Genomic DNA, 17,928 nt, shown 5'->3' with positions numbered 1-17,928 from the left:
CAAACCAAGGGATGGGGGAGAATGAACGGGGGGCTCAGTACAGACTGGGCAGGTAGTCAGCCCTCAGAACGATGGCCGAGGCGACGGAGGTGGGAGAGAGCTTCCGGGGTGGGGGGGCGGAAGCAGAGGGACGGTGACAGGCCAGTGGGTGGGGCAGAGCCCTCATGGGAGGGGCAGAGGCGGCAGGGCAGGCTGATACTGCAGGACACTCTGTGTGAGGGGTGTCAGCGTTTGTGGTTCTGGGGGAGACGCCCCACCCAAGCCCCACCTGCAGGGTGAGCTGAGCTCCGTCTATGCCCAGGTGCAGGCGAGTCAGGGCGGATGCCGACGGCTTCCCAACAGGCAAGGGCAGGCCCACCTCTCCTCTGAGGCCAGTTTGGCCACCCAGCAGGCGCCCTTCCCAACCATCACGAGTTCCCACTTGGCACTTAATTTCCCAGAGCAGTTAGCTGCGCCTGACCTCAGTGCTTGAAGTTGCGGGCAGGAACCCATGCCTGGGGCCCGTGCGGAGACTGGACAGGCCAGGCGGGTCCTGAGGGCCTGCCTGAGTCCTCTAGGGAGTGTGATCACACCTCTTCCACCTTCAGACCCATCAGCCACGCCTGGAGAGGTCTGGGGCTCACCTCTTGGTGCAGCTCTGACGGTGAGAGCGGGGGTGAGCTCCTGCCCTGCCTGGGCTTCATTCGCCTCCCCTATCAGTTGGGGTGTGGACACAGCAATAAAACCCCAGCAGGAGTGGGAGCTGCATGATCCCAAGGCGAGGGAAGCAGCAGGAGAAGCTCGCCCGCTCCCTGCTGGAGGTGCCCCTCGGGGGCGGGGGCTGGGGAGCCTGGTCACGGGCTCCCCATCGCAGGCTCTGCTTCCTCTCCCAGCACCTCCTGTCCAGCCCTGGACCTGCTTTAAGACCCCCAGCGCACTCAGCCCCACCGGGACCTCTGTGCCGGGCACAGGCCTGCCCAGAACAGGTGCTCCTGGGGCAGCATGTGTGAGCGCCACACACAGCTGCTGACGGATGGGAGCAAAGAAGGAAAGGAGGAGGCAGGGAGCGAGGAAGGAAGGAAAGAAGGGAGGAAAAAGGAGGGAGGGAGGGAGGAAGGAGCAGATGAACAAACCCGGCCGTGAGGCTGCGAGCCAGGAGGAGAGCTGGCTCAGCGCCAGGCTCCAGCCGATAGCTGAGCTGCGTGCTCACTGCTGCATTTAGGGCGGCTGGAGCCACTCAGGCACGTAGCATCTAGCGGCAGCTTGTTAAAGATGCAGATTCGTGGGCCCTGCCTTATTGGCTGACTCTGGGTGGGGCTCAGAGCCCTCAGCCGTCCCAGCTGCAGGAGACGGGGGCCCTCCTCAGATGGGGGTCTCTGGGCTGCTCCCTGTCCTGAGCCTTGGCCCCTGCCTGTGATGGGGTGTGATCACGGCTGGGGGCAGCAGGGAGTGTTATCATTTGTGTTCTCAAGGAAGGCGGGGGAGCTTCCCCTATCCCAGAGAACAGAAACATGCAGCCTCAGGTGGATTACCTCTCTCACTGACTCCCCTCCACAGGGCCGGGGGCTTCTGCTGGGGGCAGCTGGGGTGGAGGGGCAGCTGGCTTGCAGGTCCAGGCAAGACTCCGCGTCTGCCGGCAGCAGGGCAAACAGGCCCAAGCCAGGCTCCAGGCACCGCCCTTCCACCTCACAGTGCACACGGGGAAACTGAGGCCGAGCAGTGAGGGGCCAGCGCAGGTCACAAGGGTGGGGGACATGGTGGGCAATGGAACCAGGCCTCCTCTCCTTCAGGCTGGGCAGGGAGCTACAGGTCTCACCTGAAGGGGTCTGTGGGATCTTTAGCGTCGCAGACATCCGCGTGCCCGTGGCAGACACAGCGGCCGCCGATGCTGATGTCCTTGATGCTGTAATAGTACTGCGCCCGCCCGGGGAAGTCAGCGGCCGCCCACACCTGCCCCCAGATCCCAACCCCGAGCCCACGCAGCCCCGCCCACACCAGCCCCGAGCCCACGCGGCCCCGCCCACACCAGCCCCCAAAGCCCCGCCTGCCTGCTCACCCTGCGGGTGACTGTGGGGTCCCGCAGTGCCTTGCCCATGAGGTGGCCCAGCAGCGTGTTGGTGCGCAGGAAGCGCAGGCGGATGTTGGTGGCTTTGGTGAAATCACGCAGCAGCGGTGAGTAGGAGAAGTTCATGGCCCCTGGGCGCCCGTTCACCAGGGACACCACGATCTGCGGAGGGGCGCGGGTCAGGCGTGGGCGTGGCTCCGGCAGGGACCGCCAGGCCACACCCCCTTCCCGCGCCGCCCCGCCCACCTCGCCATTCTCCAGGGGCACGATCCGCGAATACTCGGTGCTGCAGATGACGTCGTCGTCCCCGGAGATGCGCTCCAGTGTCCGTGGCCCGAACCGCTCCAGGCAGTCCCTCTTGGAGGCTGCGGGAACCGCCGGAGGGTGAGGGCGCAGGGCTCCAGGGAAGCCCTCAGAGGAGGCCCGACGGCAGCGCCCTGCTGCCCTGCGTGCCCGGACTTCCCCAGAAGTCCTCAACCGGGAGGCAGCATCCACCACGAGGCGGGAACGCCGCCCACCCTCGAGGTTTTGTTGAAGACTGTGGCACTTGGGAGGCCAGGGGAGCTCTTCAGGAGGGCAAGGCCAGGGCTCAGGCTGCCCCTGCCCCGAGCCCGGATTGCCTTGCCTGTCCTCCTCTCTGCAGAGAACAAGTGTGTCCCCTGGGTGGCCCTTGCCATCCCCATCCTTGGGGGACCATTCCTGACTGTCCTTTATAGGACTGACCGCCCCACACTCACTCTCGGGCCTTGGAGTTTGGGGGGACACGTGTCTCAGGCCCGCCCAATCGAAGCAGCCCCATCGACATGACTGGTCAGGGTGGCACGTGGAACGGCCGGCCAGGGAGCAGGAGTGCAGGGCTCCCATGCTCTCCTGACCGGGCAGCTAAGCTGGCCACCTCCGTCACCTCAGGAGCTGCCGGAGCATAAGGCCAGTCCAGGGCGAACCCGGAGATGGCATGAGAGACTCCTGGTACCGAGGGCCCCTGGACCCAGCCATGCCCGTTTCAGGGACACAAGCCACCAAACCCCCACAGCCTTCGGGACATGCACCCGACAGCCCTGACCCATGCAGAAGCTGGCGTGAGGGCAGGCCTGCTATCCGGAGACCCTGAGAGAGCGTGTGGCCCACCCCAGGGGACACCCCTGGCCCTGGGAGACTCACAGGCGAAATACTGCCATGGCTGGTAGGTGTGGCCGAAGTCCGTGGACCGTTCCAGCACCCAGAGGTCTGGCCGAGGTGAGTTGGCAAACTTGATAAGCACGTAGGCCACGTGGAAAACCTGCGGGGCGGTAAGTGTATGGACGCCCCTGAGATCCCTTCCATGCCACCTGGGCCCCCCCATACCTGGAGGGCCAGCCCCACGCCGTGAGGTGGGGCTCACAGTGGACATCTGTGTGTTTGCCCTCAAGGGCCAGGCACACCCAGGTGAGAGGGCCGGCTGGCTCAGGGAACAGCCCCTCGCTCACTGGCCGGCCCCTGGCCACTGAGGCCTGCACCAGGACACAGAGGTGACCAGTGGCACCCAGCATTTCCGGAGGGCTCCCCTCTTGGGCCTGGGGGTGCCTTAGGGCCCAGCCCCACCCCAGGAGCTTGGAGAGCCCTGCTGTGAGGCTGCACACAGGCCTGACAGGGACTGGAGTCAGACAGGGCACACGCGGGCAGCCTGTCTCCTGGGCCTGGGCAGTGGGGCTGGGCAAGGACGAGGCAGGAGCTCATCCCACTGTCCCCAGAGCTCTGGTGGCCGGCCTGGGATGATGGCCAGACAGTGTCCCAAGCTCCCAGGAGCCTGTCCTCCTCGCACAGCAGGCCGGTGAACCCCTGTCCTGGGATGGGGGCCCCCGTCACGGCCTCACCCTGGTCATCGCCCCCATCATCTTCAGAGCCAACTGAGGACCCGCCCACTTCACCCGCTGACCAGCCTGCAGGGGCAGCCAGCGCGGAGCAACCAGGGCCCAGCCTCTGCCTGCCGCTGTCAGGAGCCCCCAGCGGGGAGACAGATGAAAACGGGCCCTCCCAAAGCTGGCGCGGGGAAACCCTGCCAACCCAGCCCCGGCCCGTCGGGAGAGCACCTGGCCAGGGAGCAGGGAGGCTGCTCTTCCAGAGGCGTCCAGAACCCCCAGGGCCCACCTGCTGCTCTCTCCCTGGGTCTCGGCCTGACCTCACTCCCAGGGAGGGGCCCATCCCTCATCTCTCTTCTCCTCCTGGCCAGAGGTCAGCATCCCTGGATGTCCCTGTGTCCTGTGCCCTTGGGGGCTTGGTGGGGCCCCTCCTTGGCTAACTGCCCCCTGGCCCTGCAGCCTGGCAGGCCTTAGCCTTGGGGACTCCAGCCCCACCTGGCACAGGCCCGAGGAAAGGGCTCTGGGGCCACTGAGGACAGCCCATGGGCTCAGGCAGAAGCACCTGCCCTGACTGTGGCCTCGATGATGAGCCACCGAAACCCCCGAGAGGGTGGGCACGCGAGCAGAGCGCACATCAGCTGTGCACCCCACACACACCTCTGGGGGTAGCGCCCTGGTGCCCACCCAGCCTCAGCTTGCCCTGCGTGGTGACCACGGGGTAGGGATTGTGGTTTCCAGACCTCAACAGCCCTGAGGGCCAGGGAGCCCCTCCCCCACCCCAAAGCCAAAGACGGGACCATCGTCCAGGCTGGTCTCTGTGCGTGAAGTTTGGGCTCCAAGGAAAGCCGGGCAGGGCCAGTGGGAGACCTGGGCACCCACCCTGCACACGGGGAGAGTGGGGGCCCCAGATGAGGGGCAGAGACACAGCTAGTGAGCACACCATACGTGGACGGCGCCTGTGCCCCCGTTGGAGACCCCCGGCCCACACCCCCATGCCAGACCTGCTCACAGGGGCACCCCGAGGTGGGCTCTGAACTGCCCACCAGCCTTGAGGGCAACGTCACGCCTCCGGCCGCCGCCGTCCCCTCAACGGGGCCCTGCCCAGCCCAGAGAAGCAGGTTCCCTTCTGGTGTCCACTGCTCTGGACTTCTGCCCCAGACCAGCTGGTCTTCGGTCAGCCAGCCAGGCCCTGAGCCTACGGCCACATGGGGGCAGAGCGGGGAAGCCCTCCAGGGCCGCCTAAAGGCGCACAGTCACCCCCTACCCCTGGTCAGCCTGAAGCCACTGTGACGACCCCCTCGAGGGACAGTGGAGGGAGCATGGACACCTCGTGGCCCCATCCCTCAGGAGGCCAGCCTGCTAAGAATCCAGGCGTGGCAGGGTGGGGCGGGGGGCAGGGGGCATGAGGTCCTGGGACCCTGGGACACGCCCATTCTGAGTCCTGCCCTTCCCGGAAGGCCTGGAGTTTACAGGGAGGGGCCCAAGTCAGGCCAAGAATGGCCTTTCCCTGGGTGCTGGGGGGGAATGAGGGCCTATTCACCCACTGCCAGGCCTTGAGGTCATCTTCCAGTTTGCCCTGCCCAGTCAGGGGAGGGGCTCAAGCCTCTGGGGGGATGGACCCTACACCCGGCAGGCAACTTGGCCAACTCTCAGGCATTCCAGGGAGCCCTGGGGATCTCAGATGGCCCCTGTGCCAGGAGGGGTCTTCGTGAGAAAGGGGGGCATGGCGGCGTGGGGGGCCTGGGTGTGCAGTGGACGTGGACACAGGCTGCTCTGGGGGCGGCAGCATGGCCCGCACTGAAGGCCCCCAAGGGGATTAAAGCCTCCCGCCGAGCCCCCCGGGGCCCACCCCCGCCTTTCCCTGAGCGAGGCCACCAGGCTGCACCCTCGGCTGGCCAGCTCTGTCCCTCCCCCAGGTCTACGGGCCGGTCGCATTTTTCCCAGCTGAGAGCACTTGCACAAATATTGACTCGGAGATGCTAATCGGGCAGGACACGGGCTGTATGGAAACTTCTGCCCCCAGGCCCGCACGCTGGGTGCACTCCAAGGAAGACCCTTGCCTTCTGTCCATCTGTCCACCTGGTCATCTGGCTGGCACACAGGGGCCCCGGCCCAGGCTGGAGCGACGGGAAGGCATGCGCTCAGCTCTCCCCACCTGTCCCCGACCTGGTCCTGGTTCCCAGGGCCGCACAGCCGCCCTGGGCATGACCCAGGAGCGAGAGCGGACCCCCGGCCTCCCTGGACACGGCCCTCCCCACGCCACCCCTGCCCGCTCGGCTCCACTCGGTGCCAACGCTGGATGACCCCTCCCGCTGCTACAGAATTCTGTGCAAAAGGAAAAAAAGTCTTTTAAAGCAAAAGCCAAACAAAACCTCCGGAGTTATTTTTAAATATCAGGCTCTTCTGGGGCAGGCACGTCTCCAGGACAGCAGCTGGACCCGCCTCTTGGCCACGGCTCCCCTGATGGCCCCCACACGCAGCCTGACCTCGGAGGGCCAGGGCTCGCCAGGAGGGGATCCGCCCCATGACCGCCGCCTGGCGTGGGGGGGGGGGGGCAGGGGGGGCGGTGGCAGGAGGCTGCAGAGCCCTGCGGCGAGAGCTGGGGGCCCTGGGTGGGTCCCAGGCCTCAGTGGCTAGATGGCCCTGGGTGGGCGTGGGGCAGTGGGAAAAGCACGGGGGAAGTCAGAGACCAGGGCTCAGGGTTCAGGCCCTTTCAAAATGCTGTGATGCCTCTGAAAGTCTTGAAAGGGAAGAGGCCCGCAGAAGCTGGCAGCCACCTGGCAGGGATGCCGCAGAGGCCCCACGCAGAGCCACTCCGCACACGCTGGTGCCCAGAGGCACAGGTGCAGGGAGGGGAGCGAACACGGGCGGGGCTGGAGTCAGGAAATACAGGGAGGGCTAGAGAGGAAATGGGTGCTGCAGACCCCGTGCGGGTCCCTGTAGCCCCAGGGATGGCGGTGCAGGAGGTGACAGCTGGTCGGCAGCCTCCCAGGCTCAGACACCCATGTCCCAGGGATTGGGCTGGGGCTGGAGCCCCTGGGAGCACAAGGTCATCAGGGCCAGTGCACGACCCCTCTGCCCTGGCCCATCTTGGGGCTGGGGAGCCCTAGGCCAGGCCCTGTGCCCCTGTCTGGGGCAGGAGGGGCCCAGCCCCCAACCGCTGGGCCAGGCGGCATGAATCACCAGGCAGCCTGTGACTCAGCCCCAGCCCTGCAGGAAGCCGGGCCCCGTGCCGATTCCCGGGGACGGGCCAGGGTCCCGGGCCGTGGCTGGGCGGCGGCAGGAAGCCCCTCCTAGACGAGGCGTCCGGGCCGGCTCCCCACCCTCCTGGACCCCCACCCCAGACTGCTGGGCCGTCCCTCGGGGCCCTGTGTGCTGAATCCAGTTGACCCGGCGCACCCAGGTTTGCCCTCTCTGCAGAGACCCCACCTGGAAGCCTCGATAAAGAGGAACGCCGCGGCAGGGGGGCCAGCTGGGCAGGCGTGTCTACTCGGGCCCCCAACTGGGTAAATAAGAATGGCCACCCACACAACGGGAGCCTGAAAACAGGCCACATGTGGATGCAACTCCTGGAGTGGAAGAGCCACTGCTGGAAAGAAAAATAAAACGTGGAAATGTAGAGAGGGCAGGCACAGGCCCCAGGGACCCTGACTGCGGGGCCGGGAGCCCAACACACTGGTGTGTGGAGCAGAGCAGGGGGACTTTCAAGGGCTGGGTGGGGGTGGAAGGGCTCCGACAGCTCTGTAGGAGCTCACCAGCTAGAGTGAAGGGCAAATGCCCATGTGGCCCAGCACCTCAACGGAGCTGGGCCTGGGGGGATTCAGAGACACACACCCCCACCGACCACCCAGGGGCTGTCTTGGGCCCCCTGCCTTGAAGGGGGGTTTTTAGGCCCTGCCCCCACCCCATCCTCCCTACAGCCTGGCCCAGGTCAGGCCAGATGGGCAGTCCCAGGCTACAGGAAGTGGACTTTATCCCACGGGGACCCCGACACACAAACAGTTTAGTCTCAGGTGTGAGCTGTATGGCCAGAAACCAACGCCATGGCATTTGTTTAAAAGCAGACAGAGGGGGCTTCCCTGGTGGCACAGTGGTTAGGAATCCGCCTGCCAATGCAGGGGACACGGGTTCGAGCCCTGGTCCGGGAGGATCCCACATGCCGCGGAGCAACTAAGCCCGTGCGCCACAACTACTGAGCCTGCGCTCTAGAGCCCGCGAGCCACAACTGCTGAGCCTGTGCGCCTAGAGCCCGTGCTCCACAAGAGAGGCCACTGCAACAAGGGGCCCACACACCGCAGCAAAGAGTAGCCTCCGCTCGCCGCAACTAGAGAAAGCCCGCGCAACAAATACCTAATGCAGCCAAAAATAACTAAATTAAATTAATAAAATAAAAAGCAGAGAACAGAAGCCTTGGGGGCCACCAGAGCCTGGGGGAGTCAGTGTGGGGTAGCGGGGGTGTCTGTGTGTGCCCAGCGTGAGCAGACGAGTGTGCCAGGATGGCCAGGGGACCGAGGACGAACGGCCCCCAGCCCCGGGCACGGGTGGCCCCTCCGGCCCCGCATCCTCCGAGCAAAGCGACAAGCAGAGAGAGGCAGGGTCTCGCGGCTCCCACGAGGAGAGGTGGGGCCTGTGCCGGTCCCAGGACCCTCGGTGGGGAGGCCATCCCGGATGCCCCGCCCTCTCCTCCGCGGGAGCCCAGCTCAAGGGGCCACCTCCGGCCCAGCCGCTGCACCTGTCCTGGCTGCCGGGCCCTGCAGCTAGAGCCTAGCCAGCCCAGCCACACTTCCTGCCACTTCCCTCGAGCTGCCCGCTGACCCTCCTGGGGCACTGGCCATGTGGCGGAGCGCCCAGCTAGGTCTGGACAGCCAGGCCAGTGACCATGACCTCATAACCCAGAGGACTGGCGGGCATGCCAGGACCAGGAGGCCTGCCTGGGGAGCCCTGAGTGGGCCAGCTTGGAGGGTGTGTGGCCCAGAACAGCGGCGGGCAGGGCGGACCTGCACGGGGCATCCCGGACCTGCACGGGGCATCCCGGCCGCAAAACAGCCGGCACGTCCGGGACCCTCAGCGCGGCGCCAAGGTCCCAGCAGGTGCTCTCTGCGCCCGCACCTCGAGAAGGGAACCTGGCCCTGCCAAGCCCGGCCTCTCCTCCACACTGGCTCTGTCTCCCCAGTTGCTGCGCACACCCCCACGCAGTGGGGGGCAGCTGGCGCCCCCCCGCCATCCCCCAGGGAGGGCAGACCCCCAACCTTGGCATTTCTAGAGTTCCCCAACCAACACTTTCTGGCCTCACACCCAACTCCCCCAGCCTACGCTCCACCACCAGCCCAGCACCGCTCTGCACCTCACCCCCTCCACCCCCCGCTGTACCCCGCAACCTGGTCTCCAGGCCACTCCCCTCCAGCCCCAGCCTCTCAGGGCTGGGGTAAGGGGCCACCCCACCCAGGGCACAAGGAGAAAACACAGCTCACGGTAGGCAGGGGATCTGCATTCCTCACCTGCATCTGGGGAATGAGGGCTGCAGCCCGCAGGTGAGGGGCGGGGGCTGCTGGCGAGAGCCCCTCCCCACGGCCAGGCCAGGAAGCGGGCGTCTGGAGAGGGTGGGGGACGCCCCGCAGGGCCAGCCCTAACCCTGCCCAGCTCCTTAAGGCCACCGGGATACGTGGACGGGTGAGGCTCCGCGGACGGGTGAGGCTCCGCAACGGGGAGCCTGAGGCGGGCAGGACGCAGGAGAGAAGCAAGAACCCGCTGTGCCCCCCGGGAGGACAGGCCAGTGTCCCCTCAGTCACCAGCCGCGCAGACTGCCCGCTCTGGAGAACCCCCTTTCCGAGGCGAGCAGCCCGCAAACCTCAGACCTACAGCTCAGTTCTCTCAGGTCTGAGGGTTCCTGGCTGAGACCCACATGGTGAGCAGGGCAACGGCAAAGGCCTAGACCTCGCCACGCCCTTCCCGCCAGGTCTCTGCTCCTGGGGCCTGGTTCTCCATCTGCAAAATGGGGGAAGAGGGTCCAACGGCCCTCACCCACCCTGGAACGGGGAAGGTCAGAACAGGATGAGGTGTGACCGGAAGACAGAGCAAGCAGGCTTCCGAGGCCCCCGCACAGGCGGACGCTGCAGAGACCAGGCCCCACCAGCCCTCTGTCCTCCCCGGGGCAGGAAGTCCGCCTGATGCCCAGGGCCAGCTGCCCCATCACCCCGCCCCGCTTTGCCGGGGCATCCGCTCCAGCTCCCAGAACAAAGGACCCTGGCAGCCGCGGCACTGGGAGTGCCCAGCCCCACCCCAGGGCCTGCGCCTCCAGCGCAGCCCAGCCCCAAAGCAAAGGAGCCCCCAGGGTTGAACCAGCTTAGCCAGGCCCCTCCCACTCGGCCTCTCTCCCCATCTGCCCCGGGGAGTGTGCTCAGAGGGTCCTGCCCTGCCTGGGGACATCCTCAGTCTGACTGCGGGCCCCAGCTGCTGCCGTCACCAGACCTGGGGGCACTTGAGGATACAGACCCCGGGGCAGCCGGGCAAGTCGGGCCCACTCCTCCAAGACGCCTCCCGCCCAGTGCCCCAGCCTATGCCACCTCCGTCCTCCCCTACCGCCTACCCCACGTGGGGCTCCTCGGCCGACACAGGACCTGGTCTGTCCCCGACCCCCGTGAGCAGGGCACCCTGAAGGGACCCAGTCATCGCACAGTCCAAGGGAGGAAGGGGCAACAAGCTCCTTTTCCGAAAGGGAAGGCAGTGAATGCGCAAGTCTCCCCTGAAATTCCACAGTGGCTCAGAAACATGCCCTGGAAAGACAGCTCTCTCGCCCGCGGAGCTGGAAACTGGGCCCTTCCGCTCCACCCAACTCTAAAGCACACTGGTGGACACCCCCCATGCTCACCAGCTCCCCCCCCCCAACCAAGGCTGGCAGCCCGCTGGCCCAACCAAGATGGGGCTTTGGGAAGTCAGTAAAGGGGGAAAGGAAGAGAGGAGGGACGAGGGAGGGTTGAGTAGATGGAAAGAAGCGTTGGTGGATGAATGGATGTTAGGTGGATGGGTGGGTGGCAAAAAGGAAGGAAAGATGGGGGGCAGGGAGAGAGAAAGAATGGCTAGGTGGATAGGTGGGTCAATCTCCCCCCCAGACAGGGCTGGAAATGGCCCAGGCCCAGCCTACAAAGTCACTTGAGTCACTTTACATTTGCGTCGTCGCACAGTCGGGGACTGCGGCTTGGAGGGGCAGGATGTACACAGTGAAGCCCTCTCCCCAGCCCAGGCCCAGTCTACAAAGCGGATGTGCCGCCTGCCTCCACCTCGCTGGCCCATTTCCTACATATGGACACCGAGCCTCAGGGGCCACAGAGCCAGGGGGAGCTGAGCGCCATCCGAGCTGCCCCTCGGCCCCATCCACCGCACCTCCTGCTCCGGGCCACCCTGGGGTTGTCATGGAGACCAGGCCACTGTGCACCCAGCAAAGGCCCTTGTCCTGCCCTAGTCTGGCCAGGCTTGTCCACGGGGGAGGAGGGGCGAGAAGGGCCCAGTAGCTCAGCACAAGTTTCCCCGATTGACCCTGGGGCAGGGGCAGAATGCACTTCCCCCTCCCCCACCCGTGGCAGTGCCAGAGAGAGGGGCACCCGGGGAGCGCACAGGGTTGCTGAGGTCCTTCCCTGCCTCCGGGGGAAAGAGAGCACAGATGCAGTGAAAGCCCAGGGAGCTGAAGCGATATTGGCCCAGCCCCACCCAGACCTGGGTCCAGCAGCACCACCAGCCCCCCGCAGGCAGGGCCCGCGATGGGCAGCCCCTCCCAGGGCCTAACAGATAACCCATGGCCCCTCGGAAATCCCCGGCCACTTACTGGGACGCGAACCCCCACCCTCACTGCCCACCTGCCCGCCAGGCCTCCGGGCTGGGGCAAGAGGCACCCAACACCGTCCCCTGAACCTGCCCGCGGGGCCCGCCCCTCCAGCCAGGCTCACAGGAGATGCTCCACCACTTCTCCTCCAATGCCCCCAGGATGACAACGGCATGGAGGCTCAGCAAGGAGCAGAGACCCACCAGGTCACACACCGGGACCGTGGCAAAGCCGGCCTGGACTCAGGCGCCTGGACTCAAGGTCTAGGGCTCCTTCCCCGGCCCCATGAACAGGGAAGGGGGTGGAGGCGAGGTCTAGCAGGATCGACCTTGTGACCCAGCTCCCAGGCAGGCCCAGAGCTGTGGCCGCTTCTGGGCTTGGCCTCACCTACCTCCCCCTCCCCCACCCCATCCAAGGAGGCATCGGGACTGTTGGCCCGTTTCACAGGCCAGGATACCAAGGCCCGGCGCCTAACAACGTCACGTGGGGAGTGGGGCGCAGCCCAGGTCCACCAAGGGGGATTCGTTTGTCACTGGGAAACGCCTGGCTCCCATCCCCCACCCCTGCCTGTGCAGGGGCCTGGGCAGGCACACCTAACCCCTCCGTGGCCTCCGCAGCACAGGTATCCTAGGAATGTCCACTTCCTCCGGCCTCCTCTGCATTCCCGGAGCCCCTCCCACTCCCGCCAGCGGAGCCTGGCTCCCTGCAGAGGAATTCCCCAGAGTAAACACCAGGGCTCACAGCATTTCAGCCCCACCTCCGTGATGTCCCCTTAGCGCCCCTCACCCTAACTCTCCACGTGACCTCTGGTAAGCCCCCCATCCGGCGCCCCTCTCTCCCTGTGCACCACGAGGATGCTGAGAAAACAAACGGAGGGTGCCCAGTGCCACGCCTCCGTCTGTATGGGCCTGCCACCAGCAGCCCGTCTGTGCCCAGCCTCTGCCCAGCCTCCCAAGCTCATTCTAGGTGGACACCTCACCTTCTGGTCCTCGCCCCACGGTAAGCCCTTTGGCCAGGGACATAGGGGACAGGCTGCAGAAGGCGAAAAAGAGACTCTACCTGGCCCAGGTCCAGGGTGACGTTGACCTCGTTGTACTCCAGCCCACGTGACAGCGGTGGGCTCTGCCACCAGCGCTCCGTGCCGTCAACGGCGTTGCTCACAGGGTGTGCCCTGTTGCTGCTTGCAGCTGTGCAGATGTCGCAGTACTGGCCCTGTAGGGGAGGGGGCGGTCAGATGGACAAGAAGGGCTGGGACTCCTTACCCCTCTGGTCACCCTCCCACCCCATCACACTGGCCGCACCCCCAATCTGTGGACCCTTGTGCGCCAGTCACTCATTCACCTGGCAAGTACACACTGAGAGCAAATACGGTTCTCAACTTGGGATACGGTTCATGTGAGAGATGATCACACCCATTACAGAGGAAACAGGAGAGCAAGGAGGGAGCAGGGCACCCGCCGCAGGTGGGAAAACATGGCGGGCCTCCCTGAGGAGGTGGCATCTGAGGCCTACACCATAACGGGGCGGGTGTGCTCCAGGCAGAGGGGCTGGCTGTGCAAAGGCCCTGGGGCAGGAAGAGCAAACAAAGAGTAAACAGCAAGAAAGCCAATGTAGCTGGAGCTGAGGGGGTAAGAGCCGGGTCAAGGGGCAAGTCACACGTTTCTCGCCCACCCCCACCCCTCAACCACCAGCCACTGCAGGGGGCTTCAGAAGGGCTCTTGCAGGATGGGGCCTGGGCGGGGACCTAAAGAGAAAGGAAGGTGGGGCTACAGCCAGAAGGCCCAGGCCCGATGTGAGCCCCTCCCGACCTCCACTAGCTCATCATCCCCCAAACCTCTCCACCAGGCTCTCACCCAGGGCCATCTGGATTAGGGTCTCCAGACAGGTGGAATTAAGCCATCTCGGCGGCCTGTGGGGACAGGCCCCAGAGTGGAGGCACGCGGGCAGCCAGCAGACGAGGCCTGGACCTCCTGGCTCTGCCACTTCCGAGCCCTGGGACTGGGCCAGGTCACGGCAGCCTCAGTGCCCCGGGGTGAAGAGTGGGGGCGATGCTGGCACCTGCCTCAGCCACTGTAGGATTAACGGATCCCACACGGGGCCTGGCAGCTGCTTCTGTCATGGCCCAGCCACCTGCCGGGGCCCTGTCCTCTGAGGGGAAAGAGGGGGCTCCCAGCATCATCCTGGCCCTCTGTCCCCATGGCGGAGGAGTAGGCGCTGAAAGCTTCGGGGGCGGTGGTAGAGACAGAGCTGGGCCCTGGCTGCTGGCCCAGGGGAGGCCCAACCTCCCACCCCAGAGGAAACCAGACCTGCTGTCCCTCTGCACACAAAGACGGCCCTCGGAGACTTGGCATTGTCTGAGGCCCAGAGAGGCCACGTCTGGGAAATGCGGCCACTCCACCCCTCCCAGCCTCCCAGGGGGCCAGACCTTGTCCTAGGAGTCAGAGGTGGGAGCGTGGGAGATGCCCTGCCCCACTCCCAGGCCCGGCAGCCACAGAGAGCCCCCAAGCCTCCACACACGCGTGGCGCGGACACATGTGCTCCTGGCTTCCACGGTGCGCCCAGGATGGAGAGACCACAGGCAGACTCAGGCACCGAGCCTCCCATCCAGCGGGCTCCCAGGACCCCTCGTGCTGCGTGCTTTGGCTGACCCCATCTCTACCCTGCTCCCGCCTGGGGCCTTGGCACCCTGATCTCTTGTCCTCCAGCTCAGCTGTCACCTCCTCAGCAGAACCCCAGAGCTCCAGACCACAACTCCGGCCCATCACTGTGCTTTATTTATTCTACCACGGGAGACGTGGAATTGTCTGGCTATTAGCAATTCTCCATTTACTGCCTCCTGGGGGGTGGGGAGAGGCGCACCTGCCTCGTTCTTAACTGCGTCCCTGAGGCCACCACCCAGAGGTGCCATGCCGAGGGGCTGGAGCAATGGAGGACACCCAGAAAAGGGGTACCATCTGTGCAGGCCATACTACCAGCTCAAATGCTGAACCCCAAACTGGAACCCAGGCTCTGGCTCCCAGACCTGTGGGAGCTGCCAGGGGGTGAGCAGAGGAGGGGCTCAGAGAGGCTCACCGAGAGCGCTAAGCACGTGTGTGTGGGCTGTCTGGGGCCTGGTGGAGCTGGGGGGCTTCTCAGAGGTGGTGGGTAGGGCCATCTGGCTGGGGTGGGCCTTCCAAAGAAGGCTCCCTTGGTCAAGGGAGCCAAGGGACATGTCTGCTCATGTCCACCCAGAGAATCAGGGGAAGATGACTCTACTCCCCATGTGGCCGCAGTGGAACCGCTCGGTGACGTGATCACTGCCGACCTCTCTGCCTGACGGATGGGGCTGGGGAAAGCAGCCTCTCTCCGCCCCTCTGCTGCAGAGGGTCCTGCCAGGAACAGAGCAAGGAAGCAAGGAGCAGTGATAAGGACTTCCCCTCCCAGTGAGTCACCACGCTGGCAGCAGAGCCCCCGACTTCCCCTGCGGGGCTGGGGCCAGCACAGAATTCCTCCGATGCCCACCTGAAGTCGCAGGGCCGGACTCCCAAGGTGCCCTCTTCCTGCCCTAGGTGCCCCGATGCCCATGAGGGCTCACCCCACACCCCGGGTGGCATGACCCCGGCCAGCTTCTGTCCTGTCTCCCCCAGGGGGCCCTGGGAGCTGCTGGCCTGCAGCCTTGGGCCCACGTCCTCCCTGACCCACCCACAAGACTGGGCTCTTGGGACAGAGAGGTGCGCCTGGCCGCTCAGCTCCAGCGTCTGTGGGCAAGGCCCAAACACCAACCCAACAGGAAGCCAGGGCGGTGAGCAGATCCCATCCCCCAAGAGGACAGGGCAGAGGCTCCAGTGGGTCCGGCAGCTTGACTAAGGTTGGCCTTCAGTCTTTCTGGCTGGTCTTTCTGCCCTGGCAGCCTCTAGCACAGGGGTGCAATGGCTGAGCGCTACAGAGTTTCAAAGAGAGGCTTCAGCTCTAACTTGCCAGACTGTGAGCTGGGAGGGCAGGGCTGAAGTTCTCACTCAGGGCCCCTCGCTTGCGACGCACAGCCACTGCCACTTGTCAAGTGGTCCCAGTGTGACAGACAGCTTCCCCGCCAAGCTCACAACTTCTGGTGAGGCCGGCCCGGCCCTCGTGTCGTTCCCATTTTACAGACGAGGAGCCTGAGGCTGGGGGAGGAGCCACACAGCTAAGGAGAAGACCTTTGACCCCAGGCCACCAGCTCCCGTGCAGCTCCTTTAAGCACTAGGAGGTGGTAATGACTGGCCCCTCCCTCAGGGATCCACGCAGCTGCCCCTCCTCAAGGGCCTGGGCCAGGCAGCACAGATGGGCAACAGGGAGCCTCTCTCCAACAGGGAGATGGCTTGGAGCCTGGGCTGATGAGCTGTGGAATCCCAGCTGAGCATCTGGGGGGGGGGGCCAGGGCTGAGCCAGGCCCTCTGAGCAGCTTTGGAGACCCCCCCCACAAGCTCCTCTCCTCCACCTGTCCCCTTTGATGTCACCCAGAAGCGCTAAGGGCCCGTACTGGGGTCTCAGGTCGCCCCCACTCACCCCAGCCAGATCCTGGCCTGGCTTTGGGGCTTTACAGGCCTCAGTTTCCCCACCTGAAACGTGGGCTTGAGACCTCCTGCTCAGCTGTACAGAGCGTTGAGGAGATCATGGGATGGGTCCAGGAACCGGCAGGAGATGACATTTCTGTCCCGGATGGCTCTGCTGCACCAGGGCCCCCTCGTACTCCTCCCTCCCTGGGGGGTGGGGTGGGGCAGGCGGCAGGGAAGGGGCCCCAGCTGAGGCTCCCTCATTCATCACCCGCCCCATCACTCTACTCTCCAACTACCTCCTCCCTCCCCCAGCCTCTCCCACCGGGAAGGTGGCAGCAAGTCCCCGGAGGCTGAGGCTCAGGTTACAACAGCCTTGGGGCCCCCAGACTCTCCCTCAGGTTTGGCAGGGGTGGGAGGATGGGCCTAGCACGGGGTGGCAGGGAGCCTCTGGGGCAGACCCTATCGCCCCAGGCAGAGCGGCAGCCGGTCTGTGTTCCCATCCTCAGTTAAAAATCCCTCCGTTTGTCCCCCTCCCACCTTGAGGGTCCCACCGACTCCCTAGACCCGCGGGAGCGAGAGCTCTGTCTGGCCCCTCCCGCCCCATCCCCGTCCCATCCCGTCGCCAGCAGGTTCCAGCCTGTCCCGGGGGAAGGCGGAGTGGTCCGCCCCCATCCCACAGGCAGCCGGCCGGGGAGGCCAAGTCCCGCCCTCGCCGGGATCCCAGGACTTGGGGCCGCCGGGGACCAGGCACCAGCCCCTCCCCTCCGGCCAGCCACCGCCACCGAACTCGAGCGGTGCCGGCCGCGCCCGGGTCCGCTGCGTGCCGCCTTCCCTGGGGCACGCGCACTTCTCTGGCTGAGCCCGAAGGGCCGAGTTGGGGTCCCCTCCGTCCGCCGAAAGGCGGAACCGGGGCGTAGGGACGGGCGGCGGGGGCCGCGGTCCGTACCTGGCTTCTCCGCGGCCCCTGGGGCTCCTCGCCGAGTCGGGCTGGAGTTCCGGAGTCCGAGCCCGGTGCGTGCCCCGCGCCGGCATCCCCGCCACCCCGGCCCGGCCCGCCCGACCCGCGGCCCGCGCTCACCTGGATGGTCTGGTTGGGGTCCCCGCCGGCCACGGGGCCCCCCACCAACTTGCAGTAGAGGTCCTCGGTGGGGCGTGGGGCGCCGCGCGTCGGGGCCTCCTCGCCGCAGGTGGCGGAGGCGGCGATGCGGACGCCCTCCGCCAGGTTGAAGTAGGGCGGGTGCAGGCTGAAGCCGCTGCCCGCTGCCTTCCGCGCCCGCACCGCGCCCAGCAGCGCCAGCCCGGCCAGCAGCAGCGGCGCGGGGCCCCGGGAATCGCGGGGCCGCGCGCCCGGCTTCGCCATCTTCCAGCTCCAGGAACGGCGAGCGAGGCTGGAGCCTGGCGGGTCTACAGCGCGGCGCCCGGCCCGGCTCGGCTCGCTCCGCCCGTGGACGTCAGGCCCCGCCCCGGCCCGCCTGGGCGCCCGAGCCCCGCGCCCCGGGGAGGGGGCGGGGGAGGCCGGGGGGAGGGGCTGCCGGCCGCCTTAACCCTTGGGACCCCGGTCCGGCCGGCCTCTCGGAAGGGACACCTGCTGGCCTCGGGCCGGGCCGTGGGAACGCGACGCCGCGGCGGCCCCCGGGGCGTGGCTCCCGGTCCCAAGCGGCCCCCTCGCGCCCTCGGGCACCCAGGCCCCGGGCGCGCCGGCCCGCTCTTCCCCGT

General features: G+C 66.4%; 1 protein-coding gene across 2 annotated transcripts in view; it reads right to left on the bottom strand.

Annotated features, from left to right (window-relative positions):
- LAMA5 (laminin subunit alpha 5) overlaps window positions 1–17,612 on the bottom strand; it is a 52,694-nt gene extending 35,082 nt beyond the window's left edge. For both annotated transcript variants that reach the window (XM_032604344.1, XM_032604345.1), the window contains exons 1-6: window positions 17,291–17,612; window positions 12,758–12,910; window positions 3,206–3,323; window positions 2,291–2,409; window positions 2,036–2,206; window positions 1,796–1,893 (exon numbers count right to left, since the gene is read on the bottom strand). In XM_032604344.1, coding sequence (XP_032460235.1) covers window positions 1,796–1,893; window positions 2,036–2,206; window positions 2,291–2,409; window positions 3,206–3,323; window positions 12,758–12,910; window positions 17,291–17,572 — 941 coding nt within the window. In that variant the 5' untranslated portion in view covers window positions 17,573–17,612. The remainder of the gene's footprint in view (window positions 1–1,795; window positions 1,894–2,035; window positions 2,207–2,290; window positions 2,410–3,205; window positions 3,324–12,757; window positions 12,911–17,290) is intronic.
- Between the last annotated feature and the right edge of the window lie 316 nt (window positions 17,613–17,928).

Source organism: Phocoena sinus, chromosome 15, assembly GCF_008692025.1.
Source record: "Phocoena sinus isolate mPhoSin1 chromosome 15, mPhoSin1.pri, whole genome shotgun sequence".
NCBI lineage: Eukaryota > Metazoa > Chordata > Mammalia > Artiodactyla > Phocoenidae > Phocoena > Phocoena sinus.
This window is presented reverse-complemented; position numbering and strand designations above follow the sequence as displayed.